This window comes from Pteropus medius, unplaced genomic scaffold, assembly GCF_902729225.1.
Source record: "Pteropus medius unplaced genomic scaffold, Ma_sr-lr_union100, whole genome shotgun sequence".
Classification (NCBI taxonomy): domain Eukaryota; kingdom Metazoa; phylum Chordata; class Mammalia; order Chiroptera; family Pteropodidae; genus Pteropus; species Pteropus medius.
This window is the reverse complement of record NW_024350927.1, coordinates 3,728,342-3,755,583: the sequence shown is the minus strand read 5'-3', so window position 1 is coordinate 3,755,583 and position 27,242 is coordinate 3,728,342. Positions and strand designations below refer to the sequence as shown.

At 50.2% G+C, this 27,242-nt stretch overlaps 1 protein-coding gene across 10 annotated transcripts in view; it reads left to right on the top strand.

The window, feature by feature from the left end:
- The window catches only part of PRDM2 (PR/SET domain 2), a 111,236-nt gene that overhangs the window by 73,310 nt on the left and 10,684 nt on the right, over window positions 1-27,242 (top strand). For 5 of the 10 annotated variants that reach the window (XM_039842164.1, XM_039842165.1, XM_039842170.1 and 2 more), the window contains one exon: window positions 915-5,295. The exons of 2 other annotated variants lie outside the window; for them this stretch is intronic. In XM_039842164.1, the coding sequence (XP_039698098.1) occupies window positions 915-5,295 (4,381 nt within the window). Of the gene's footprint in view, window positions 1-914; window positions 5,296-7,111; window positions 10,113-27,242 lie in introns of those variants that run through there. 3 more of the 10 variants (XM_039842166.1, XM_039842172.1, XM_039842167.1) reach the window with 2 other exon arrangements.

The following is a 27,242-nucleotide window of genomic DNA, read 5'->3' as shown; positions in this document are numbered from 1 at the left end:
CCTACAAATTCCTGTGTGATCTGGCCTCTGCTTACCTCGTTGATCTCATCTCCTGCTCCACCCTCCCTCCAGTCCCTCGCCCACCCATAGCCTTTCCAACTTCTTTGCCATTCCTTGAACACATCTAGCAAGTTCTTGACTCAGAGCTTATATATCTGCTGTTTCCTCTGTCTGGAGGGCTTCCCTCCCCCAGATATTTGTGTGACTCACTTTCTTTAGGTCTCTGCTCAGTTGTCACCCTGCTGGTGAGACCTTCCCTGTCCACTGTATGCCTCAGGTGGACCTAGGCTAGGTTTCTTCTGGGCCTCAGGACTCAGAAATGACTTCAGATTCCTATTCCTCCTTGAGGTACTCCTGAGCTCTCAGTAGTTCGATCAGGCTTGGAAGCGATAATCTCTGAAATTTCTTTTACTTGAACAAATTTTGATCACGTGATTCTGGAAAGTGTTCTACCTTCTAAATATATAGTTTTAATCAGGAAGGAGGGAGAGAATCATGAAAAATCAGAATTGACAACTAGGCTCCAGAAATTCTGTATCGGCCGCTCCAACACAATATTAAGCACAACAATTTCTGTAGTAATTGTATTTTTTAGTTAAAAATGCGTTTACATACGTGTGACTAAACACAGAAAAGAATCGGAGCTCCATGTGGTCTGTTCACACGTCTCCTCACTGCCCAGCGTGCTGCCTGGTACACAGCAGGCACTCTGTAAATACTTGTGAATGAACGAATGGAAGAAATAGATTCAACTCCAATTCAGCTTTATAAATGAGAGTATGGAGCTGTTATTAATCATTGTCTCCTTTACACATTTTAGGGGATAAGAGAAATAACTTGAAAAATAAGAATCGATCATAAAGTGGCTAGTGTTTGCCCTCACCTCCATGCTTCTGCTTGCCTGTGCTTTCTAGGTTCCAAAGAAGAGGACGAGAAGGCTTCAGCTTCGGCAGCTGAGCAGACAGCCGCTCTTCAGGAGGTGGTCATTCCGGGTGTTCTTCCAGAGCTAGTAATCCCTCCCCCTGCCTGCGAGCCACAGACAGAACCAGACGAGAAGCTAGAAGCAGCCAAGTGTGAGGCCAATGACTTGGAGGAGGAGGAGGAGGAGGAAGAGGAAGATGAGGAGGAGGAGGAGTTGGAAGAAGAGGGTGAAGAAGAAACCGACCTGCCCAATGAAGGTTCTGTGACAGAGCCAGAAATGCGGTGTGATGAGAAGCTAGATGACTTGTTAGAAGAACCAAAAAATACTGCAAAAGAAACTCTTGAAGACTCTCCAGAGGTAATACCTGTTATCAGAATCCTCAAAACTAAAGAAGAGGCCAATGGCGATGTATTTGAAACATTTATGTTTCCATGTCAGCATTGTGAAAGGAAGTTTACAACCAAGCAGGGGCTTGAGCGTCACATGCATATCCACATATCCACAGTCAACCACGCTTTCAAATGCAAGTACTGTGGGAAGGCCTTTGGCACACAGATAAACAGGAGGCGGCACGAGCGTCGCCACGAGGCAGGGTTAAAGCGAAAACCCAGCCTGGCACTGCAGCCATCAGAAGACCCAGCTGACGGCAGAGGCCCTGCAGACAGCGTTGCTCCAAAAGATGACTTGAATCCTCCCTTTCTTGGGCAAGACTGTCTGGTCCTGAATTCAGAGAAGGCTTCCCAAGAAACAGTAAGTTCTTCTGTTGTGGAAGAGAATGGAGAGGTTAAAGAGCTTCATCCGTGCAAATACTGTAAAAAGGTTTTTGGAACCCACACGAACATGAGGCGGCATCAGCGTAGAGTTCACGAACGTCATCTGATTCCCAAGGGGGTCCGACGGAAGGGGGGACTGGAGGGGCCACAGCCTCCCGCGGAGCAGAGCCGTCCGGCCCAGAGCGTCTACGTCCCAAGCACAGAACCAGAGGAGGAAGGCGAGGCAGATGACGTGTACATCATGGATATTTCTAGCAATATCTCTGAAAACTTAAATTACTATATCGATGGTAAAATTCAGACCAGCAGCAGCACTAGTAACTGTGACGTGATTGAGATGGAATCCAGTTCGGCAGACTTGTATGGTATAAATTGTCTGCTAACTCCCGTTACAGTGGAAATTACTCAAAATATAAAGACCACACAGGTCCCCATCACAGATGATCTGGCTAAAGAACCTTCCAGCAGCACAAACAGTGAGTCCAAAAAACGGAGAACTACTAGTCCTCCCGTGTTACCCAAAATCAAAGCCGAGGCGGAGTCTGACCCCGCGGCGCCCTCGTGTTCCCTAAGCCTGCCTCTCAGCATAGCAGCCACGGAGGCGGTGTCCTTCCACAAAGAGAAAAGTGTGTATCTGTCACCGAAGCTCAAACAGCTCCTTCAGACGCAGGACAAACTAACTCCTCCTGCGGGGATTCTGACAACTGAGATCCCCAAGTTGGGGCCTGTGTGTGTGTCCGCGCCCGCGTCCATGCTGCCCGTGACCTCCAGCAGATTCAAGCGGCGGACCAGCTCCCCTCCCAGCTCTCCACAGCACAGTCCTGCCCTTCGAGACTTTGGAAAGCAAAGTGACGGTAAAGCTGTGTGGACCGAGGCAGTCCTAAGTTCCAAAAAGCCCAAATTAGAAAGTCACAGCAACTCTCCTGCGTGGAGTTTGTCTGGGAGGGATGAGAGAGAAACAGCAAGCCCGCCATGCTTTGATGAATACAAGGTGTCTAAAGATTGGGTCGCCAGTTCCACTTTTAGCAATGTGTGCAACCAGCAGCCACTGGATTTGTCTAGCGGTGTCAAACAGAAGGCTGAGGGTACAGGCAAGGCTCCGGCCCAGTGGGAATCCGTGTTAGACCTCAGCGTGCATAAAAAGTCCGGCAGTGACTCCGAAGGCAAGGAATTCAAAGACGGGAACTTGGCGCAGCCAGCCTATGGTGCCGTGAAGAAGAAGAAGCCGACCACCTGCATGCTGCAGAAGGTTCTCCTCAACGAATACAACGGCCTCGACGCGCCCGGAGAGCAGGCTGCGGCCGGGGCCAGGAGCCCGAGTCCTTGTAAAGCCCTCCATCCCCAGCCAGACGCTGCCCTTGGTCCGGACTCTGGTTTACCTGCCCCTGCTGTGGAGTCCCCACCTGATGCTTCTCCTTCCTCTCCTGCCCTCCAGACGCCCTCCCTTTCTTCGCGGCAGCTGCCTCCACTCTTGATCCCAACACACCCGTCGTCCCCTCCGCCCTGTCCCCCTGTGTTAACTGTCGCCACTCCGCCCCCTCCACTCCTGCCTACCATTCATCTTCCACCCTCCTCTTCCGGGGCGTCTCCCCGTCCGTGTCCCTCCCCACTCTCGAATGCTGCTGCCCAGTCCCCACTTCCAGTTCTTTCCCCCACAGTGTCTCCCTCGCCATCTCCCATTCCTCCCGTGGAGCCTCTTGTGTCTGCTGCCTCACCGGGACCTCCCACGCTGTCTTCATCGTCCGCCTCCTCCTCGTCTTCGTCTTCGTTCTCTTCGTCGTCTTCCTCCTCTTCCCCTTCGCCACCTCCTCTCTCGGCAGTATCGTCCGTCGTTTCCTCTGGGGATAACCTGGAAGCTTCTCTCCCCATGATATCTTTCAAACAGGAGGAGTTAGAGAAAGAAGATCTGAAACCCAAGGAAGAGTCCCAGTCCGCCGTTGAACAGGATGTCGTTCAGGAAACATTCAACAAAAACTTTGTCTGCAATGTCTGTGAATCACCTTTTCTTTCCATTAAAGATCTAACCAAACATTTATCTATTCATGCTGAAGAATGGCCCTTCAAATGTGAATTTTGCGTGCAGCTTTTTAAAGCTAAAACTGATTTGTCAGAACACCGCTTTTTGCTTCACGGAGTTGGGAATATCTTTGTGTGTTCAGTTTGTAAAAAAGAGTTTGCTTTTTTGTGCAATTTGCAGCAACACCAGCGAGATCTCCACCCAGATAAGGTGTGCACACACCACGAGTTTGAAAGCGGCACCCTGAGGCCGCAGAACTTCACAGACCCCAGCAAGGCCCGCGCGGAGCACATGCAGAGTTTGCCAGAAGATCCTTTAGAAACGTCAAAAGAGGAAGAGGAGTTAAATGATTCCTCTGAAGAGCTTTACACAACCATAAAGATAATGGCTTCTGGAATAAAGACGAAAGATCCAGATGTTCGACTAGGTCTCAATCAACATTATCCAAGCTTTAAGCCACCTCCATTTCAGTACCATCACCGAAACCCCATGGGTATCGGAGCGACGGCCACAAATTTCACAACACACAATATTCCACAGACTTTTACCACTGCCATTCGCTGCACAAAGTGTGGAAAAGGTGTCGACAACATGCCTGAGTTACACAAACACATCCTGGCATGCGCTTCTGCTAGTGACAAGAAGAGATATACTCCTAAGAAAAATCCAGTACCGTTGAAACAAACTGTGCAACCCAAAAATGGCGTGGTGGTTTTAGATAACTCTGGGAAAAATGCCTTCAGACGAATGGGTCAGCCCAAAAGACTGAATTTCAGCGTTGAGCTCAGCAAAATGTCACCGAATAAGCTCAAATTAAATGCATTGAAGAAAAAAAATCAGCTTGTCCAGAGAGCAATCCTTCAGAAAAACAGGTCTGCAAAGCAGAAGGCCGGCTTAAAAAACGCTTCAGAGCCCTCGCACATCTGCCCGTACTGCAGTAGAGAGTTCACGTATATTGGAAGCCTGAATAAACACGCCGCTTTCAGCTGTCCCAAAAAACCGCTTTCTCCTTCCAAAAAAAAAGTTTCCCACTCATCCAAGAAAGGTGGACACTCATCACCTGCAGGTAGTGACAGAAACAGCAGCCACCGCAGACGGACCGCGGATGCAGAGATTAAAATGCAAAGCATGCAGGCTCCTCTGGGCAAGACCAGAGCTCGCAGCTCGGGCCCCACGCAGGTCCCACTGCCCTCCTCATCCTTCAGGTCCAAGCAGAATGTCAAGTTTGCAGCTTCCGTTAAGTCCAAAAAGCCAGGCTCCTCTTTAAGGAACTCGAGCCCGATAAGGATGGCCAGAATAACTCAGGTCGAGGGGAAAAAACCCAAAGCTGTGGCCAAGAATCATTCTGCTCAGCTCTCGAGCAAGACGAACCGGAGCCTGCACGTGAGGGTACAGAAAAGCAAAGCTGTCTTACAAAGCAAGTCCGCTCTGGCCAGTAAGAAAAGAACAGACCGGTTCAGTGTAAAATCTAGAGAGCGGAGTGGGGGGCCGATCACCCGAAGCCTCCAACTGGCAGCTGCTGCTGACCCGAGTGAGAACAGGAGGGAGGACAGCAGTGGCAAGCAGGAGCTGAAGGACGTCAGGTAAGCCGTGTCTCCCAGGGCCAGAGGAATCCGGAGCTCACGAGAAGGGGGGCGGGGAAGGGAAGATGGTTGGAAGAAAGCAATATATTTGCCCAATGGCTTCTTTTTATTTTCTTGTATAATTCTGACACAAGCATTTAAAGGAAATGGCTGTTGCTTAAGTTGTACGCGTGCGAAGATGGGTCACTGCTCTGGCTGCTGCAGAGATGGATGCTTACGTAGTTCTTTGTCTCACTTAGGCCTGACAAAGTGTGCCGTTTCTCTTAGGGCCAGTTGTGAATTGAATCTGAAACCATGAAAAGCTCTCAAAAGTACCCTGTTACGGAAAGATGAAATTCCCTTAAACGTCCTTCATATCTTGAGTAATATCTCAGTGTTACTTGTATTACCTCTGGATCATAGAGCATTTCTTCTGTTAAAATGAATCACTGAGTTCATTAAAGCCACCTTGCAATCTTGTTTAATGTTTTTGCGACTCGCGCAGTTATAATAATTGAGAATGCTTCTGTTGCTCATGTCTTTTTCTATTGTTTTCATTTTAAAAACCCACGTCATTGGTTAAAACAAAACACACCATGTTCAGTTCAAAATGCCTTACGTCCCCCACTCCCTCCTGTCTCCAGGCTTCGGGTGAAAAACAGGCCAGATCTCAAAAGAGAAGAAGCTAGGCGAGAGCTTAGGACCGCAGCGAGGCCAGACCCTTCAGGCACATGTCAAAACATCTGCCTGGCTTGTCAGAGCTTTTGTTTCCCCAGTCATGATATAAGAACTCATCTTAGATTTGAGGTGATTCTGCGGTTTTATTCTGTTCTCCCTGTGTTAAGAACTGTTCTCTGTGACGCATAAAAACGTGGGGCAGTAGTGACATTTGTTACATTGACTTCTTAAACTTTCTTAGTTGCTTAACCTGAGTTGATGTACATTCTTGGAATGCCTGCTGTTTCCCAAACAGTGCCTACAGGTCAGTCTTGTGAAATCTCATCATCAGATAGTGAGCTGCCTGACTCTGGGCTTTCTTGGCTATGATAACCATTATTGTCTGAAAATTCTTTGGTGTTTCAGGCAAACAGGATTAGCATTAACTGGGAATGGGGGTGGGGGGTGGTCGTGAGGACCCAAAAAGTGCTGTTACCACTGCAATACTGGGTGCCTTAAGTCATGGCTAAAGAAAGACGGAGAGAAGACTCGTTAGGCAAGGCTGATGGGAATGATTTACTGTTGGAATGAAGGGTCACATTTTGAAAAAGCTACTTCAGAAATGTACTAAACCCTCAGTTACTATAGATCTCATCCAGCATCTGGTCTGTGGGCACGGCATATGCGTGCACAGCACCTCGGGGTCAGCCCTGGGGAAAATAAGCCTGCTTGTGGCAGTTTACCTGCGTACCTGTTTGTCACTCTGCCTGTGTTCTGAAGTTCCACAACAATGGGATGTCCTGGAACAGTCCTTTTCAAAGTTAAAGAATCAGAATATGCCGTCATTTTCACAGACTGTACTGGAAAACATTCCCCAGGTCGTCGGTACTGTAGAATGTATTGTGTGTATCTCCTTTAGTCTCCAGTATTTGAAAGAATCCTTCATTTCCTAGTGTATCCCATTTATACAGTTTAAGGTTAAAGTTTATGTGGAAAGTTAAGATACTATAAAGAAAAGTTCTCTGAGTACCTATAAATTTATGAAGTTCACTCAGGAAGCCTCTCCCTCATGTGGTGCTTTTTCAAGAACCCGTTAGATCTCAAAGGTCCAAAGCGCCTAATAAAATTGTGTCTCGTTTTTTGCTCCAGTTCATCTTAATTCTTTTGCTTTGTTTGATAGTTAACTGAGGGTTCCGTTGCTGGAATGAAATTTGGCCTGAAAGCTAACACAGAAGAATCAGATAAGAAAACAGTACTGTTCTGCCTGGGAGGTGGTGGCGCAGGCATCCGCAGTGGCTGCCCCTCTGCGTGTCACTGGACTGTGCTGTGCACACCTCAGAAGGATGTGTGTCTTAACACGGGGCCGTTTATAAGTGACCGTAATAAATTTGTGAAGTTTTTTGGGGAATCAAAAATAAATGTTTAACGGGACATCATACCTGGATTATCTGGACACGAGAGTGGGCATTTCCTCAGGGAGTTGGGGTGGTCTTGGCACCTGCCTCGCAGTGCGTTAGGTGTGAAATCAGGGTTCCTGAGCTCAGGCCTGGGGACACGAGGGTGCCCAGAGATCGGGCCTCATCCCCGGTACACGCTGTCGCGTTACAGTGGTAAGGAGTTGTTTTAACCACCGTCTTCTCCCCTTTCAATATATTTCTCCTTGCCATTTTATTCAGGGATGATTTCATGACTCACGTGTAGAAACACTCACTTTCTCTCTGTGTTCAGTGACTTTGCTTTACTTTCTCCATCGTGTATTCAAGGACTTGGCACAGGTCTGGCTGTATACCTTTTTCCTCTGTCCTTCGTTGTAACAACCTGTGATTACGAGCTCGTCCCCAGCACTCAGGCACTTGACATGGGAGGCTAGTTTGGGGTTCTGTTTCAGGTATATGCTTCAGTCAGCCGTGTGAGTAAAGTTAAGCGTTTCAGAGTTTTCCATTGAACACAGAGGGCTCAGTGGAATTTGCCAGTTGGAGCACAAGCCATTGTGCCGATCACAGTGTCAAAAAGACGTGTACTCCAAGTCCTTTTCTCAGGACAAAGCAGCGAAGGATGCCAGGCCTACCACGCGACTTCCGTCTCCGGCTACAGACCTTGCTGCCGTGTCCCCCGTCCGAGTGCCTTCAGATCTGTTGTCGCTGAGGCCTCATTTCAGTAGGCTGTAAGATGAAAAGACAGGGAAAGAGAGACGTCCCCACCCTCTCTTGCCCATCTTTGGTTTTGTAAATCCCAAGATGTTTTTACATTCTCTAATGTTCCTTTTAGAGCAACTCTTAATACCGTGTTCCCCTTGCAGCCAGTCAAAAACACCTAAAGGTGGAAAAGCAAAATGAAATTCTAGACCAGGTTTTCCCACTCACCATGAATTGATGAAAAAAATAAAATGACAGATGTCAGTTTCTCACTGTCCATCTCTACCACACCACTCCAGACAGGGCCGTGGCCTTCCAGGCGTGTGGCTTTTGAATGAGACACCCGTGTTCCTGTGTATCTTCAGAGTCATTTTGTTGCTGTCTTAATAACATTTGTCATGTGGTCTGCTCACCTTTTCTTTAACGTGGTCAATTCATACAAGGTTATGTTACGTTGTCATTTATCTTCAGTTTTCTTATTTTCTAGGAACTTCCTGTAGAAAAGCCCCCCAAACAAAACAAACCTTAATTGCCTAAATAAAGGTAATGCATGCTCCACTTAGGATAAGCACTACGACAAAGGACACGAAATCTACCAAGCTTGCAAGACCAGTCGAAGCTGACTCAAACCCTAACACAGCTGACTGCCGGCAGCCTCTTGTCGCTCTGGTTAGAGTAAGGCAGCCGCTGCTTCGCCGGTGCCCGACATGTGTGCTGGGCTCCTGGGTGATTGAAATGCAAGAGGGCGCCGTAGGACGGGCTAGATGAACTGGCTCGTCGCCACGGGACTGAGAACTCAGATCTGAGTGTGGCCCTGGTTTTTGGCACATAGCAGAGGAAGGAATGATTTGAACGTAACCTTGCCAAGCAAGTTCTCTGTCTTGTCAGTAGTCGTTTGTAGATTTCAGGGAATGACAGATTCTAATGCACTCGTTTTAAGATGTTTTGGTCACACACCAGCTCTTGATGCCTTTCTTTTAAATGAATTATAGACAGAGAGGCATTTAGCTTCTCTCTCAGCCTGCTTTTTTATCACAAGCAGATTGCCAGCATAATGGAGAGGAAACCAGATTGGATATGGACTCCTTTTTTATGCCTCTTCCAGTGTCATGTTTATATATCCGAGTGGACATCCTCTCAAAAAATTACCTGGCACTAATTTATAACTATTATATTATCAGAGACTATGTAGCAATATATCAATGCCCAGGATGCATCACAGGCCTGTATAGATGTATGTCTACATGTGAGTATAACTGAATTTACGTACCAGGTTTTACACTTCGGTCTCTAATAGAGATTTAAAAACTACAGATTGGCCTCTTCCTGAGTGTATCGTTTCTCCATGCATTATATGCGTTCCCCCTAATTAATGACTGAGTTGGTGGAAAATGGCTAGGTTTTATTCATGTTTTTTTTTTTTTTTGTTCTCAACTTTAAAAGTAATCTACCTCTTAAAATTTGTAGTTTAATACTTGTTTGGTGAATTTGTGCCACTTTAACCCTTTCACTATCATTCCCATTTTGTTACATTTCTGTTCTGGGGACTTTTATGTTGAAATATTGTATAAAGCATTTGTAGCAGTTTAAAAATAAAATATTTAAAATTATTTAAATTGTTTTGGACGCTTCAATTGTATTATGTGATTCACATTTTACATTTTTGTTTGAGTTGTTAATCTGGAGAGTGTTCTTGTATTGAAGTTTGCTGTTAGTTATTTTATTGTTTCTGTTGGAGAGTGATGATAAAAGACTATTCTAATGAAAAACATTAAAATTTACAATTTGACATACAAAAGGGGTTGTCCTGTTGATTTTAACCAATGTAGCCTTTTAAGAGAGAAAGAGGTTAATTGTAGATAGACAAGTTAAGAGTGCTATTTGCTATTTCTCCCCTTTCAGCATGAAATAAATCATTTGAGCTTGTCAGATACACAAAAGTTTTTTTTATGCCGTTGCTAGCAAGCACTTAATAACTAGGGGGAATTCTAATGATACCGTTTTATATCATTGTAACCAATAAAAACTTTGTAAAATCTCGTGAAAGGACTGCATTTTGTATGTCATTGGGAGGAGTTAAGGGCAAAAAACGAAGGTGCACGTAGGAAGGGCCCAGCCAGGACACCTGGTGCGCAGTGTCGGGTCCTCGCAGACGACGTTTTTTCACTGGTTTCTGTGTGGCATTAACCGAACATTTGCGAGTTCAGTATTGCTCTTCTACCGTTTAGAGGAGACGTGGGCAGATGTGCTATAAGCAGCACCTCAAGAGCGAATTAAAGTTTCGTACGTGAGGTCTCCGCTTCCTCTGTGCTTGCTAACGATTGACTCCACTTTGGGCATTTTTATTGTTAAGGGTCCCCGAAGAATGAAACAAGTTGGAACATCTGTATTACGTTTGTATGGGGTTGCTCTTTTTACTTGAGGTTAAAAATGGTTGGATGTCAGCAGTTTTGTAAAGTCCAGCGCGAGGGCACGTGTCGTTCTCATTCTTCGTATCAGCGTCATTCCTCTGATCCACCTCTCCTGGTCAGATGCCCTCATTTCTGGCTTAGGATAATATTCCCATGTGAAAACACCCAGCAGGGAGGAGGAGGGGTCCGAGGGAGGAAGAGGAGGCTGTGAGGTCAGTGGAGCTAGGAGGTGGCTTTCGGTACCTCTCGTTTTAAATGCTCTACTGAAGAGCGCTGAACGCGCACAGCGCCGGGGTGCATGGGGGAGGGCGCTGCTCCGGGAAGACGTGGGGCTCCATCTTGGCCCGTCTGCTCGCCATCATCCTTCCCTTCGCGCCGGCAGTGAACAGGCGGCTAACGAGTGCCTTCGGCCCTCTATGTCCCCGCCTTCGGTGGCCTAGCCTTGGGCAAGTTATTTTGCTTTCTGGATCCTAGTTCCCAGTCTGCCGCAAGTGGGAATGGACTTGATGGTGTCTGCATTTGCCTTCTAGAAGGAGGTCTCCTTTTGGTCATGGATGCTGACATTTTCTCATGGGACCGAAGGAGCCAGGGCAAGGCCTGTCTCGTGTCCCTGGTTCTTACAGCAGAACCTGAACGTGGCAGCACTCAGGTATTTACTCGGCGGAGGAGTCCCCGAGAAGTCACGTAACTGCCATCTTGCCAGGAACGAGCTGCCCCATTTTGGTTGCTTTTATGTGCTTTATGGAGTTAAACATCGTAAAGAATTTTTAAAACGAATAACTTAAGCCTGATGTCCCTGCTGCTCTTCTGAAGCATCTGTCACAGTTCGTGAACATCTGTCTCATCATGAACTTCGCTCTAGGCTGGCTATTTTAATTTGGTTGTTACAAATACTTTTTCTAGCAATTCGTTTTACAGAATCACATTAATTTATCGAGTACCTGCTGTGTCCTAGGATGTCTTCTAGGTGCTTAGGCTGCATCAGTGGACAGAAATCCTGACCCTTACAGAACCTTAATTTGCATGGTCACTTTTCTCCTTTTTTTATACTTCCTATTCAAAACCTACTTTGTCACAATCCCTCCGAAGCCTAGGTGGTCAGGAAGATGCTTCTAGCTTAATATTTGAGTGTGACTAGTCGACTGCTGACTTTTAATAGTTGTGTTAAAGTGACTACTAAAATTATAGCTTATTTAATGCATTTTATGTATTGTGTGGATTTTGATTTGATATCAAACCTCGCTTTGAATAGATTGACTTAAGTCCGTAAGAAGACTCATAAAGGGCGATTTACTTTGCAAGTGGACTAGCGTGCAGGTGGGTGAGAAAAAGGTTACCTTGAACATAAAGACCACATCTGCATCTGAAGTACTGCAAAGGCCAGGCTGTCGTGCGTTAGGCGGCCCAGCAGCCCATGGCCTCTCTCCTTCCAGATGGCACCAACCCTGCGGCTGTCGCTTTGGGGTCTGGTCTCTCGACTGATGTCCTGGTAACGCGCTACTGAAGATGTTCTCAAGAGTGGAAAGTGGACAAGCCGTTCTGAAGGACTTGGGAAAGGTGGCAGAGCTTGAGCTGACCTGTCAGTGATGACACTGTCGCTGGACGCCAGGCACTGGCTGGCAGAAGATGAGAGCCATGCCTTGCCTCCTCGCTCAGTGGTTCTCAGACTTAACCCAGAGAAGAGGTTAGGCTGCCAGCTCCAAGGTCCTGCAGACAACCTTTCAAATAAGGCTTGTTCGGGGGTGGGGCCTGCGTAGTCTGTAGTTTAAAGTTCACGGGGAATTTCAATGCACACTGAAGAATTTCTGATTTTTCGTGGGAAAAATTATGCGTATAGATCTTAATTGCTAAAGTACGAGTGGGTTCTGATTTGAGCCCCTCGGTGCCTCCCATTTAATCCTTACAGGCACTCGTGGTCCTTGTTTTTCCGAAGGCTCTGGGGCTCCTGTGGGGACTGGGGGGCAAAGGGCTGTTCTGAAGCCGCCAGTCCTGAGCCCTGGGCTATGGAGAAGTATTAGTGTACGTGACAGAAGGAAGAGGTGAGGCCTCGAGACTTGAGGTAAAGGAACAGCCGGCTTGTTGTGCAGTTTCTTTCCCAACATGTTTCTTCCAAGGCCAGGGCCCCTCTGTCCTGGTGCCTTGACCTTTTCCTGGGACTTGGCCTATGAGATGCTCCAGGGCCTTAAACTTACACAGTGTGTGGGATTTTAAAGAGAACAAAGAAACTAGATCCAGATTGGTGGGGATGACGACATTCACATCACTGTTAAAATTCTAGACAAAATATCAGTGTCAAGAAAACAGTTGGGACAGAAGGAGGTTTGAGTGGGTGCAGTGTAGGGGAAAGCAGACTGCGCAGTGGGTGACGGGTTCAGGCTCTGTGCCCCGGCCTCCCCGTTGGGGGCCGCGGGGCCACCATCCCAGCCCCCTCCTCACCTCCAGCCGCCCTGGCGCACTTCAGTGCTGCGCCCTTGTGCCGCTTCCTTTCCGGGTGGTGTGGGAAACCATCTGATGAGCTCTCAGGGAAATTCAGTGTAGCTCCCTGAGTGCTTTTCCGTGTGCAAGGTACCGTGCTAAGCATTTTGCAAACTTGACTCTCGTCACTAACGCCGTGAGGTTGGCATCAATTACAAGTGGACAGACGGACTCGTGAGGAGTTGAAAAGTCACACAGTGCTCAGGTGATGAGCTGGGGTTTGAAGTGCCATCTATCCCCTCCTGAGCTTCGTTTCCTTTTAATGTAAAAGCCTCTTCTCTGCTAGCTTTTCTTGCAATAGTGAACAAGCAGAGCCATCGCTGTCACTCCGTGGGTAAGGAATCCCTCCTGGGGTGATCAGGGGGAGCAGCTCCTGGGCACAGTCAGTCTCACTCTTAGTGGGGAGTGTGCTTCCGCCCCTCACAGGCCTTTCACGCATTCTGATTAGAAAACAAAAACCTCTTTAATGGAAATCAAGCTCCTTATATAATTATGTCCTATGGTTTTCGAAATGGTTCCAAAGAGGCCTGGGATCATGGGAAGTGTCCTCAGGTGTCACTTGAGAACTTTGACCTTTTGGGCATTAGCCCCAAAATAGTTGATCTGGGCTTACCTTCCCACCTTAGTAAATAGTGAGTTATGTGCAAAACAGAAGGTTAAGTTGCTGCTAAGACTGTTATTTTTAAAGTATAGGATTAGAGACAGGAGGCCGTGCGGAGGTCTTATTTACTTTCTAGATTAAGAATAAGAATTGGAAAAACCATCGTGACTGCATTAAGTAACTTGGAGTTGCAAAAATCACATTCTGTCGTGAGCCATTAAAAGGGGCTTGGAAATACTTTTATGAGAATTAACTTGCTGCACTGTTGGGGTAATAGGATTTGTATATGCTTCTGTAGTCTGTCTCATTTGTACCAGCTAGATTTCTTTTTGACTGTCTTATAGAAAGTGACCCCAAGTTCAGGTGGCTGTTCCAGAGACTATAAAAGATTTTACGGAAGAAGTTAGTACCGAAATGTGCCTTCCCACGTCCAGCCTATAAACCAGGGCGAGAAGCCGGACAAAAGAACCCAGGGTTTTGACATTGCTTGATGGGTGCTACGTGAGTTACCCAGTGGGGTTTATGGGGAGAGAACTGGGGGTGTCTTCAGTAATGACAAAGCTCCAGAGAGATTCTAAAGCATAGGTTTCTGTTCTGAGTCAGAACGTATTTAAGAATATTTCCATGGTAATGTTTGAACAGCCTGCTGCATAGTCTGGAGTTCTGCTTAGATACCTATGGAGTCAGCATTACATCTAAATGTCAGTTTTAAATAGGAATCATTAAAAAAAAAGACGTGACATTTGTTGCACAGGTAAGTTCATAACCAAAGGAGATTTAGGTCTCAGGATACAGTTGTGGCAATTTTAAACTTATAAATAGAATGTCAATTTAAAATAATTGCATTTGTTCTCATATTTAATAATTGCCAAAAACTATAATATTTTAACATATTGGAATGAAGTTATTTAAAACACATGGATTCAATTTTCCTTGCAGTAACATTCTCTTCTCACTTGCTTTTTATAATCACACCCAATCCTTGCCAACCCAGCTCGAGCTTGGGAACATACTCAGATGGCTTCTATTTCCAAACTAATACTGGATCTGAGAAGTCAGGCACATTCTCCAGCACCGATTCAGTTGGTCAGCCATTCAGAAAACATCTGTAACGGTCAAGCTGGGTCGCGAAGGTGTTGGGCTGTAGAACTGATGGCCTCTGTCCTGTGTCTTGGGACTCGCAAAGGACCCTGGGATGCAGCTGGCCCCTGCTGAGGGAGCCGAGGGCGCTGCTGGCCGGTCGTCCAAGCCAGGCACTGTTCCGAGTGTCGTGCACGTCTCGCCCCCCCCGCCCCCTTCTGAGGTTCTCCCACCACCAGAGGGAAACGCTGTCCTCATTTCGAGTCTGGGGGGCAGCATCACTTGAATTATGTCCCTCAGCTGTCTGTGAGAGCGTCAGGCCTAGCCGTCTGACTTGACCCGTGTTCTTAAAGGCGATGTGAAACCACCTAATTCACTGTGTCCCCCACATGCCTCATGCTGATGTCATCGCCCAAAGATGGGTTTTGCTGCAGAGAAGGGGTATAGCATAGCCTGTGTGGAGCTTCAGTTCAGGGTGGCCACCACGTCCCACAGAATGGAGTCAGAAGTTCAGCATTTCCTGAAGGCCTCTTGCCTTCCATGAAAGATGGGGCAGTGCAGACCAGCACTGGTCTGGTCTGCAGGTTTTGCTGTGGTTTCATCTCAGGTAGTGGAATATAGGTAAGCGCGTTGCCTCTGGCCCCAGAGCTGCTAATCTGCTGTCACCTCCAGGAAGCCTTCCCTGACCATCCACTTGGAAATAATTGCCATTGTTCCTCTCCATCTCTTTGCTCTGCTCATCCGTTCCTGCAGGAACTTCGCTCTTCTATTCGTTTTCGTTGCCGATGTCGCACTTGTTCACTGAATCCCTCTCCCGGAGTGAGGGTTCTCTCGGGCAGACTGTTCACTGGTGCATCTCTAGCATGTACTACAGCGCCCGGCATGTATAGCTGCTCAATAAATACTTTTAATTGAATAAAATATTTGAATCCTCGCTTCGTCACTCGCTAGCTCAGTAACCTTCACCTCTCTGAGCCCGTTTGCCTTTCTGTAAAATGGTAACAACCCAATCACAGTGTGGTCACGAAGACGACAGGTAGGCCCGTGAGGACCACAGATGCTGTGTGCTGTAGTAACGGCTTCATAAATGTTAGCTAGCTGCCATCATTATCGCTGAAAGATGTCCTCTTGCATCTCAATTTAAATCTGATCAAAAGTGGCTTCTGCTCAAAGCCGACCTGCCATGTGTGTGATTTCATGACAGCACAGGCTGCAGCAGCCGGAATGTCCCTTCATTTCTCGCCTCTGCCCAGAGAGGGCCAAGTGACTCCTGGTTCTAAACGCCAGTGACCCCAGCGGCTTTTGCTGTGTCTCAGCTGGGCCTGTGCTGTTCACGGACGGACTATAGCTGCTCTCTTTCTGGATCAGACACTGCCACCCACCAGAACTAAAGAGAATGAGCTATGAAACAAGCAGTCACGTTTCAAGTCAAGGCGGGGAGAAAAGATGATTAGTTTTATTCCATCAGCCCTCCATATAACTTTTCTTGGTTTTCAATTTCAAAGCCCAAATGTACATTTTAAAAGATTCAGAAGAAACCATTTCATTAGCTCTATGAAAGCATGGGAACTGAACCAAGGAACCTAATTCATTGAAATAATAATCTAAGAACATCACTGATATTTTAAAGTGGTTGCTAGCCACCTTTCTCAGGGCTTTATGTATATTACCTCATTTAATCATTTTTAATCGAAATAAATACTTTTATGTTCTCCCATTTTACAGATGGGAAAACAGGCACAGAGACGGTAAGCAGTTTGCCCGAGGTCACAGCTAGTAAGCGGAATGAGGAAGCCAGTCCAGGGAGCGGCCCCACCCATCAGTGTGAGTCTGTTCCTGCAGCTGGTCCGCTGATCTGGGAGGGAGCCCCTGCCCTGGCCCAGCCGGTTCTTCCCAGCGGCCTCTCCTTTAAGAAGCAGGGATTCACTGCTGCTGGTGAGCACCTGCCCAGTGCACGAGAAGCACCAGCTGATGCGAAGGGGCTGAGCCATGAGGCAGGTGAACACATGCCTTGGCCCTCCCCAGTCCAGGTCCGTTTGGTCTGTTCTTGGGACAGCAGACTGTGAGGTCTTGGCCAGGCCTGGAGTGATGCCTCTGCTGGCACGTCACCCACCCAGCTCTGTTAGGGAAAAAGCAGGTCCGGATACTGTCGCACCCAGAGAATTAAACCCTGCTCCCCAGTGTCAACTTTTTCTTTTCCTATTTTCATAGAAGTCTTTAAAAAGCCTCAGCTGGCCAGCCGGTTTCCATGTATGCGTGGGAAGCAGCTGCCCGGGTTCAGAGGCGGGGTCACACTCAGTGTCACGGGGCCAGTGCCTGGTGTCTGCCTTGGCTGCAGAAAGGCTCGAGCCACAGGTACATGTTGTCTGGGATCTAACGTATCTGCCACTTCTTTTAAAAAATGGACTTTCCTTAAAGGCTCAAAGTAACCATTAATAATACTTTATTGTGGAGAAATGATACCCTCGGAGGTAAATCGGACATGCAGGATCCAGATGCTTGAGATGGGACTCAAAACTGTTTTAAGAAGGATGTACCCGCTGTCTCCTTTTTCATCTGTTATGTATGGATTTTGTCTGCACCCCCTGGCCTCCCTTAGATAGGCTTCTGTTAATATTCCGTGGGCCAGGAAGTTAGAGCGTGGTCCTGCTGACAGTCTGCGTAAATAACGAGGTCGGTGGCGTCTGAGAACTCCGAGGACCTCTCCTAAGCAGAGGGCGCTGACGGCAGAGCGTGGATTTGGCGGCGCGGTTTGCTTATTCATTAAAAATGTGGCTCGGCTCTTGGTTCTTTGCTGGTAAGTGACGTTGCTGGACAAATGACCTCTAGATAGGGGAGCGTTAAGTAACAAACACATCGACTGCTGTTTTCTTTTAAGCTCCTGAAACCCGCACGAGTTCAATGAACAGTGTGTGGAGAGAATGAAACAAGTTTGGGCAAAGTGCACGCGGTCTGTGCCTCAGGGAAGGTTTGCTCCAGCGGAGGCACCTTAGTTCTCAGACAGCAGTGTTCTCTTTACCCCGTCCGTGCCTGTGCCTCCGTCCTTGAATCTAGGCTTAGAATACATATTTTATTTGGTGCCAGGTGCTAACGAGTGGTCGAATCTCCAAGGACATAGAGTGCATTCTGTCTTGTTACTGTAGCAGAAGCTGATACATCCGCCTGTTGATTTTTTTTTTTTCTAATTCAGAATATAACTCCAGAATTTCTTAGACTTTCTCTAATAACCAGTGCATAGGTTTTATAGGTGTTTTATGCCTTCCCTTCTCGACTCACATCTAGGCTCCTTTACATTTTACGAGAGTTCAGTGAAAACAATTTCATGTTAATTTGCCCTCATGTAGGTGCCAACCGTTCTGATGCCCCTCGATAAATTGGTGTCAGATATGGCAGTTGACGTGTATGCTCTGTTTGTTTACTTCATCACTGCGATAAATGATATATTTCTGTTCTTCAAAACTATTTATAAAAATTATAGATGCGGCTCATTAGTGCCAGCTAACAGGTGTTTTATTGAGGGAATGTCCTGGACAGGTGCTTGGGTGAGGGGACAGTATCTCGTGGGTCCAGCATGTGTTGTCTTGTTCATTTCAGCGTGAGGCAGTGCGTTGTGTCTGTGTCCCCAGGTGTCTCACCAAGATGTTCACTTAGTGGATCACTGCCTCAAAAGCCTCCTGGGAGGCTTAGTAAACAGTCCAGACCTACTACACTGTCATCTCTGGGGGTGGGCCTTTGCAATCTTCATTTTTATCAGCTTCTCAAGTGATTTTTACCCAGACGTCAGAGTTCTCCATTGGGTCTTAAAAAGAAAAAAAAAAAGTGGCATACTATCACCCCACCTCATTTCATTTGCTCCCGGTTTTCATTTTAAATGATTTTCCTTTGCGTATTAACAGTCTCTTGGATACATTTATCTGAGCATTTTTCAGTTCTCAGAACGTTTCACTCGTGTGTCTTTTACATCCTAATGACCACCCTGTGACAGAGGAGCCGGGGGGCTTCAGTTAGGGACGCCTGCAGGTGTCAGAGACCAGGTGAAATTGCCGCTGCCCCGTCCTGCCCATTGTTGTTCTTCCTGTAGCTCTCTGAGGGGGTCGTGTGACCTTTGGTCATTAACTAGGATAGGCTCGGTGTCGCACAGGGTCCTGCCTGTGTGTGTTCACCGCTCTACCCTACACCTGCCGCAGCACCTGGCACAGAAGGTACTTAAGTCAGAATTCGTGGAATCAAAACAAAAAAAAAAAACGCCCTCCATGCAGTGACCTACTTCTCTGGCCCTGACTCATGACTTTGGCTTCTAATGTGAGCTTTGGGGCAATTCATCGTTGGCACCTGAATCAAGAGCGTCACTTGGATAAGTAAATGCTCAGTTAAGATCAGGTTGAAAGAAAAGGCTGAGTTATTACAACCAGTGATTTAGTTAAAATGACAATCCGTGTTAAAGGATTGTTTCTGCCTCAGGACACAGTCCTCAAAGGTAAGAACGGGGAATGAAAGCCAGTCAGTAAACTATAGAGACCAGAAGGAAATTGTGCCCTAGAAGTCCAGTGTGGCCCATCAATTCAAAGACAACTGGTGAAATTATATTTCCCGCTCCCCAGTCCACAGCGGTCTGCGCATAGGCTACCTGTGGCTATAACCCAGCAGCCTGACCTTCCTGAGGCAGATGTTCATTCACACTTTTAAATCCTTTCCCCCGACGTTTTACTGTGAAAATGGGGCCATCCTCCGAGCTCTGTCACCAGCTTTAATCCCTGACCTCTCCTAAGGGGTCCCCCTCTCGTGGAGCCCGTGGAATACGCAGCATAGGCTGATTTTCCCCATGTTTTCGTCTTGCTCAGAATAACGAGTGCCTTCCGCTTAGAGCTGACACACCAGTTGGTCTCACGGTGTGGGTGGGCTTGACGGGGCCGTGCTGAACCAGGTGGTCCTCACGCTGGTTGGCGGCCCAGCGTCACTCACCTTGCCAGTGTCCCCGTCAGGCTCACGAGTCAGAGCTGCTGCGTAACGTGACCCCGCCGACCAGCCACGGCGGCACAGAGGCCGCCCGTGGCACATCATCGCGGCGTGTCCAGCTCGCCGCGGCCGACGTGGGAACGCTGCAGCGTCCAGGCCTGGGGCCGGGGGCACGGTGCTACCAGGAGTCTTTCTGAACTTTAAGTCAGAGTCCCTCCTGTCGGTGAAGTGAAATACGACTGAAGGTCAGTTGGTTTTCATGTAGCCGTTATTAATGGACGACCCTCATTCCCCCTGGAGAGCATCTTGGTGACGCTCAGGGGAACAGCCCGTGCAGTTCGCTTCCCAGCCGTCACGTTAAATGCGGCCAAAGGTCGTTTGTATTTGTCATATTTATTATTGTACTCGTGCGACTTAATAGTATCCGAACCGATGAAATGTGAGCATTTATGAAAAACAAGTTGAATGCTTAGGCTCAGAGTCGTTTGCATAAAAACTGCTGTCCAGTTAGGTGTGGATGAGAAACAATGAAAAATTTGCATGAAGGCGTAGAGAGAGTTCTGCAGTTAGATTGCTTTTATGAGTGTCTCAGGTTCTTGCCCCACTTTAAACAATAACGGGGAAATCAGAGATGATGCATTATGGGTGCGATTCAGTCAAGAAGGAGAACAGATCTTGGCCCTTCATCTGTTCATTCATTCATCTACTCATTGATTCAGTAATGAATGTAGGGCCGACACCTGCTGTTAAGTGCCAGGCGCTGTTCTAGGAGTTTTCAGTGAACAAAATTAACAGAAGGCTCTACCTTCATGGAACTTCTGTCCTGGGGGGAGGGAGATAGACAATAAACTAGCAAATAACTACATAGATGCTGAGTCCTGTGGAGGGGAGTGGAAGAGGGAAGGGAAGATAGAGAGTTCCAGAGTGAAAACGGGGCCAGAGAAAGCCTGACTGAAGAAGGAACATTTAAGCAAAGACTCAGAGGCGAGGCAGCAAGCCTGTGGCCGTAGAGGAGGGAAGCACTGGGCAAAGGGAATACATAGCAAGTGTAAAGGTCCTGAGGCGGAGGCATCCCAGGCACACTCGAGGAACAGAGAGGCGGCCGGCATGGCCAGCGGGGAACAAGGGAGGGAAGGGACCAGGGGTCAGTTCATACTGGCCAGCGCAGCTGCTGTCAAGAGATTTTGAGGGGAGGAGTAATATGGCGTGACTTGACTTTTGAAAGAAACACGGGCTGATCTATTGAGAATAGATTGAAGTCAGAGTAGAAAGCAGACCAGGAAGCGAACGAGTGACCCAGAGCTGGTGGCGGCTGGACTGGAGCGTAGCAGTGGACGTGCTGAGGAGCAGTGCGATTCTGGGTGTGTTTTGAAGGTAGAGCCACAGGATCTGCTGAGGTGGGGACAAGGATTGGATGAGAGAGAGAAGGATGACGGCGTTTTATGTTTTTCTTTTTGCCTCCATATCCAGATGGGTGGATGGCGTCGCTATTGAGTGATGAGGTGAAGACTGTAGTCAGAGCCGGTGTGTGGGGTGCGTGTGTCCTGGGGGTTCAGTTAGGGGCGTGTTAAGTTGGAGCCGCCATTCGGCATTTAGGGGGAGATGTGGGAGGGGTCGTGGAATACACAGATTTGAGATTCAGAGACAGGACCCAGCTGGAAATAAAGTGGGGAGCCCTCAGGGTACACGTGACGTTTACAGCTGTGAGATTGGAGCCCCTGAAGGAGTGAGTAGAGATGAAGGGAAGCAGCCCAAGAACCGAGGTGGGGTGAGGGTGGGTTGTGCCAGTGTCGTGAGGTGGGAGAGACTTGGAAGAACCTCGGAAGGTTCTGGGCCAGAGGGTGCACGAGAACTGCTGTGACCCCAGGCGGACGTGGCGGTGGGGTCCAGACGGGCCTTTGCGTGTGAAAGGCCCCTCTCCTGGACTCGACGGGCACCCTCTGCTTTGCCTTTGCACGTGGCTTTTCTCTCCACCATCCTAGAATGGTTTTTTTTGGCGGGCAGTGCGGGGAAGGGGCTGCACAGTGGGTGGAAAAGGCTCCCTGACTCATCCCTGGGGGGCATCTCGACCAGCGCCTCCCCAGCTTCCCTGCCATCTCTCCTGGGGTCAGCTGTTTCCATCTGGAGAACAGTCTCTGCAACCAGCCAAGTGTGACCCCGAGGGACGAGGGTCGATCCAGGGGCCGCCTCTCAGGTCTGCTTCCTGGGAAAAGCAGAAGACCCGGCTTAAGAGATCCGAGATCCGCTACTCAGTCAGAGGAAGGCGGGGGAGGAGCCGGTGCTGGCCACTTCCTCCCGCTAAATCCTCTCGCATAAAACTGGCTTTGAGACTATGGCAGGAGAGGGCGGGTAGTGGCAGCACCCCCTCTGTCTTTCTTTGAGGAGTGGCCTTCGGGGACAGAAAGGACCTCTCCTGGGAACCGTTTCTCTCTTTTCCTGGGGGTAAATATCTTACACATTCTGTGCTCCCCGCGCCCCATAAAGGAAAGCAGATGGCAGCCTGGTGGCGTGAAGCAAATCCTGAATGGAATCCGTACGTTCTACAGAACCCGAGTATAGAGAGACTCTGTGCGTTCCTGTGCGTGTGCAGACACACGCGCGCACGCGCAGGATTGCACACGCGCACGCGCGCACGCACACGCACACTGCTTCTGCGGGCCGGTTCCTCGTTTCCTCGTTCTCATCTCTGGGAGCCTCCACTTCTCCTTCATGCCAGTCTCGCTGTGCAAGTTCATGTTTACTTGTGTATTACGCAAGTGATGCGTGGCCTTCCCCTTCCAGAACACATGCCCCATGAGCGCAAAGACCAGGTCTGTTTGTTTTGCTGCTTTGTCCCCAGCGCCAAAGCACAGGGTCAGGTATGCAACGGGCGTCGACGGCTCAGTGTCGATGATGATCACGGGAATGCCCGGTCTTGTGTACGGTGTGGACGGGAAGGCTCGCACACCTCACCTTAATGGGCTCCGAGAACAGCTCTGCACGGCAGCACGTGACAGCACGGGACAGCACGTGACAGCACATGCACGCGTGGCGAGTTTGAAACCTGACTCCCAGAGAACTGAATACTAAATCAAGTCAGGGCACATTGCTTCATACGGCTGACTTTAGGAAGTTTCTGTCCTAAAGAGCTGAATTTTAGGAAGTTTCTGTCCTAAAGAGCTGAATTAAAAAAAACAAACAAACGTGTTTTTTTCGGTGCAGAAAGGGTGCCTGCCCCCTGAGGCTCAGCATAGGCCAGAGCCCCCGCCTTGCAGATTCTCCCTGTGCCTTTGCAGAGCACAGCTTCTCGGATCTCCACCGTGTCCCCCAGTTCCTGGCACAGAGCAAGTAGTCAATAAATAGCAATCAGATAAACGGGGGGAACTCAGTGGCAGCCCGAATCCGCGTGGACACTGCCTGTCAGCGCATGAAAGGTTCTGAAACCCTGCGGAGGCGCCGGTCTGGCCTCCGGAGCCTGCGCGCTGGGGGTCAGTGGCCGGCGCTCGGATCGCGGCTCTGCCTCTCGCCGGCCGAGCGTCCTCGGGCGAACCGCTGCGCGGCTTCGATGCTCGTGTGTGAAACGTGGCGGGACCCATCTCCTAAAGGTCCGGCAAAGGCTAAATTTGTTACTCCACGTCAAACATTGGGCACAGTGCTCAGCACGTGGGAAACAGACGATCATGAGAATGACACGTGCAGCACCTGGGAAAAGCTGTCCCACGGAGTCCCGGCTGGGGACATGCTGGTGATGTGGATGCTTTTCATCCCGCCTCAGCCACTGCCTGGACGTGAGTCCATGGGGGCCTCGGTAGCATCTGGCTAGGCCACCTGTCTGTCCCTGGCAGGGAGGGAGCCTGTTTGTCGGCAGCGTCATCACCCCACTGACACCGCGTTCAGGTGCATAGCGAGTGTGCCCTTCCCGTGGCAGTGGCACCCTGCCAGCCGGGCACACCCAGGCTTTGGAGACGCCCCGGTAGCAAAGGACCCTGAGCTCCCACCAGGCTCCTGCTCCGAAGCGGCTGCCTCTGATGGTTGGCATCCTGGGACGGGCACCAGACGTGGAGTACTCGAAAGCCTGTCACCAGAGCAGGTGCCACATCGATAGGGCTTAGGCGACGCTTCGTCCCAGTGACTCCAGACGTGGGAGTTGTCCCTGGAGCTGACGTAATCATCTTTTGAACTTCTTCGGTCTAAGGCAGCTTAGAAGGGAAGACTTAGCATCCTTGTAGGATTTTACCATTTGAAAGAGCTTTTCCATCTGGACCTCACGGGAGGCCATCGGTCCCTTTCTGTCCCCAGGCGGGGAATCTGCTTTCTGTGCATTCATGTCTTGACACACTTGTTCGTGTGTGTTTTTTGGCTTCCCTCCCTTTCTTAGGGGTTTCCTTTAAAGAAAGCAGACCGTCTCAGCCTGGTTAGAGAGGAGAGGGGACGGCATGTGGCAGTGGAACGGGGAGGTGGCGGGAGAGAAGAACAGCGAGAGGCAGAAGCGTGGAAGGGACCTGCGCTGGGGCGCTGCGCGGCCACTGCTCCGTCCTGCTGGGGCTTCTCCCGCCAGAGCTGGGCAGGTCCCGGGCAGTGACTGTTTCTTACATGTGTGGCGTCTTCCGGACTTGAGCCACCACACTGAGCAAAGCAGGGAGGGCGTGACGGGGCGAGGCCCGGGAGTGGGGTTCCAAGACTTGTAAAAGTGGAAGCCTGGCTCCGCGCCTAGGGCGGGGCCCCGGGCCCGAGGGCGAGCTCCCGGAAGCCACTTCCGGGGACGGCTCAGTCCCGGAGCACATGTGGGGGGTGGAAGTGCATCCAGAGCCTGGCTCCAGGCTGGCCATTTATTTGTTCAGGGAACATTCTCTGGGCAGCTCCTTGTGCCAGGCGGGGCGGCAGGCAGGTGGCTGGCTGAGAAGTGAGTGGAGTCAGGCGGTGTCCGGTGGGCGGGGCAGGGGGAGCGGGCGCGGCAGGTGGGGGCCTTAACAGAGTGCCAGGTCCTCTCGCCAAAGGGCCACCTGCCTCCCAGGGTTCCTTTTCCCTAAGTTCGCCGAGCTTCACTCTGCCCTTCCTCCCCATGATTGGTGACACCACGTGAGCAGTGAGCCCACCGTGTCCCCTCCCTCCTTCCTCAGAACCACTTGCTGTGCAACCTTGAGGAAGTGACCTCACTCTGGCCATTTCCTTGTCTGAGTGAAGGGCTGCTTGGCATGGCCTCTGGGGTCCCCTGTCCCTCTCCTGTCCTGGCAGGGTGGCAGGCAACCACGGCAGGGAGTCCCCGCTGGCAGCTTCCTTTGGCCAAGGTCACGGCAGGCCGGGCCAGCCTTCCTGTCGACTGGGTTGCGTTATGAGCCGTCACATGCTGGGTATTTGGAGCCCAAGCCAAACAGGTTTGGGGCACTAATGGCCCCTGGAGACCTCAGAACGTAGTATAAACGCCCCACGAGGCAGGAACGCGACTGGTCTTTGGGCGCGTGGAAGGCAAGTCGGGAGCCGCACTGGGCCCAGGGCCTCCCTCGGAGCTGGAGGGACGGAAGGAAATCCGGCTGCCGGGGGTGCGTAAGCACCCAGAGCGCCCCTGGGAATCGTGGCTCCTTCGCTCCCTTCCTCCCTTGACCCTTTTATTCATGCCCCTCCCGGCGACCTTAAGCGAGTTACTTAACCTTTCTGTGCTCCCGTCCCCTCAGCCATAAAGAGGGCCCAGTAACCCATCCCACACGGTTAAGGGGACAATCAAATGAAAAACACGGCCCAGGCCCTGCGAGCAGGGCCCGGACTCCGGCCCCTCACGCGTTCCCTGCACTCCGCCAGCCCCCACGTCTCCACCGCAGGACCTTCGGTGACTGTCCAGGCTCGCGGCTTCAAGCCTTTGTCCCCGTCCTCTAAGGACCACTTCCATTCTCCTCCCTCGAGCCCTCACACTGGAAAGACTTTCTCAACAAAACATCACTGGGCACTGTGTTCCCCGCCCCCCCGGCTTCCGAACCAGGCCCTGCTCACATTGCCGCCCAGCACATTGCCTGCACTTGACTCTGCCGAAGGTGTCCCCTAGCCCCACGCTCCCCAACTTCCACGATCAGATGCCCCTCCAGGGACGTTGTTAAAATGCAGATTCTTACTCCAGCGGTTGCGGTGGAGGGGAGGCTAAGTGAATGCAGTTCTAACAAGCCCCCCAGGACTGCTGATGCTGCTGGCCGAGGACTGTACTTTGAGTGGATGGATCTAGACCAGTGGTTCTCAACGCTGGCTTTTAAAATTCTCAGTGCCCAGGCCAACTCAGGATCCGTAGGCTGAGGAGCGGGCTTTAGGATGGTTTTCATCTCTCCAAGTGACCCTAGTGGGCGTCAGAGTTTGAGACTCCCATGCCAGGCTCCTCCGAGGCGAAGCGGTTCCAGCCCAAAGCGGACTCCTGGCTTTGTGGCTTGCTTGTGCATCTGTTCTGTGGGCAGAGGCTCAACCCCATCTGGTGTTTTGGGATACTGAGAAGGGCGCTTCTGTGCCCATCGCTCCAAGGACTGTGTCAGGGTGGGGCCCCGGGCTTCGGTGTCAAGTGACCCTGGATTCGGAGCTTGGCCGCACCCCACTGGGCAAGAGATTGTAGACCTTGGGCTTCCTCACCACAGTGCCTACCTCCGGGCTGCTGGCGGGGTTTGAGGAGCCCCAGGAAGCACCCAGAGCGCTCCTGATGTGTCAAGTGCTCAGCGAATGAGGCTTTTACATCTTTTCCTTGCTTGACATCCTCATTTTATAGGCGAGACTACTCTGGCTCAGAGAGGTAGAGGCTCTTTTAGAGGCCACACCACAAGGCGGCAGGGAGTTGGGGCTGAAACACCAGGCTCCTGCAACCCAATGCTATGCCACTCCTCTCAAGCCCACTGACTCCCAGCCTGGGGGCCTCATTTGGGTTGCGGGTGGGGGGCTGTCCTGGAGCGGAAGGGGCTGCCCGATTTGGGAAGGAGGAGCCAACCATTCCTGGAAGTGGCTGATGGCTGGTGGCAGGAAGCAAGCAGTGGTTCCTGTAGCTCCTACCTGCGAACCTTCACCCAGCCTCCAGGGAGTTTCAGCATCATCCCAGGTTGTCTTACCTGGGCACCTGTGCTTCTCCCTGGCCTCCGGCAAAAGTGTAGAACATCAGACGCTGACTTCAATAGCTCCGAGGTTTTATGGAGAGTTGTGTAAAGCTCCTGCGGGGGCTGTGTGGCCCAGCCGGCTTTGGGGATTGCATTCAAGAAGGTCTCACCTGCCACATGCAGAAGGAAGAGGTGGAAGCAGGGCGTGGCAGGCAGGGGTCTTCACTCCATCCATGGGCAGCCCGGGCGGGGAGCGTGGAAGAGCCTGCGGGACTGATGGGGACTGGGAGCCCCGGAGAGCGTGTCCTGGACATGCCAGCTCCTCCCCTCCCCCTCTCTGCCCTCCTCAACTGGACACTCCTTAACCCTGCCCTCTGGACCCTGACCCCAGTCCCTCGCTTCCCCTCCTCTCTTGAACTCACTGCCTGCAGGAATTTCCCTTGGCCTCGTCTTAGAAGCTGCTGCTACCGGCCCCCAGCAGCCCGTAGGCTGCTAAATGCCATGGTCATGGTCAGTGGTTCTGTCTCGTCTTCCTCGACCCATCGGCAACTCTGGACACCGTTAATCCTCCCTCTTCCTTGAAGTACTGGCCGCCCTTGACACCGCCCTCTTCAGCCGT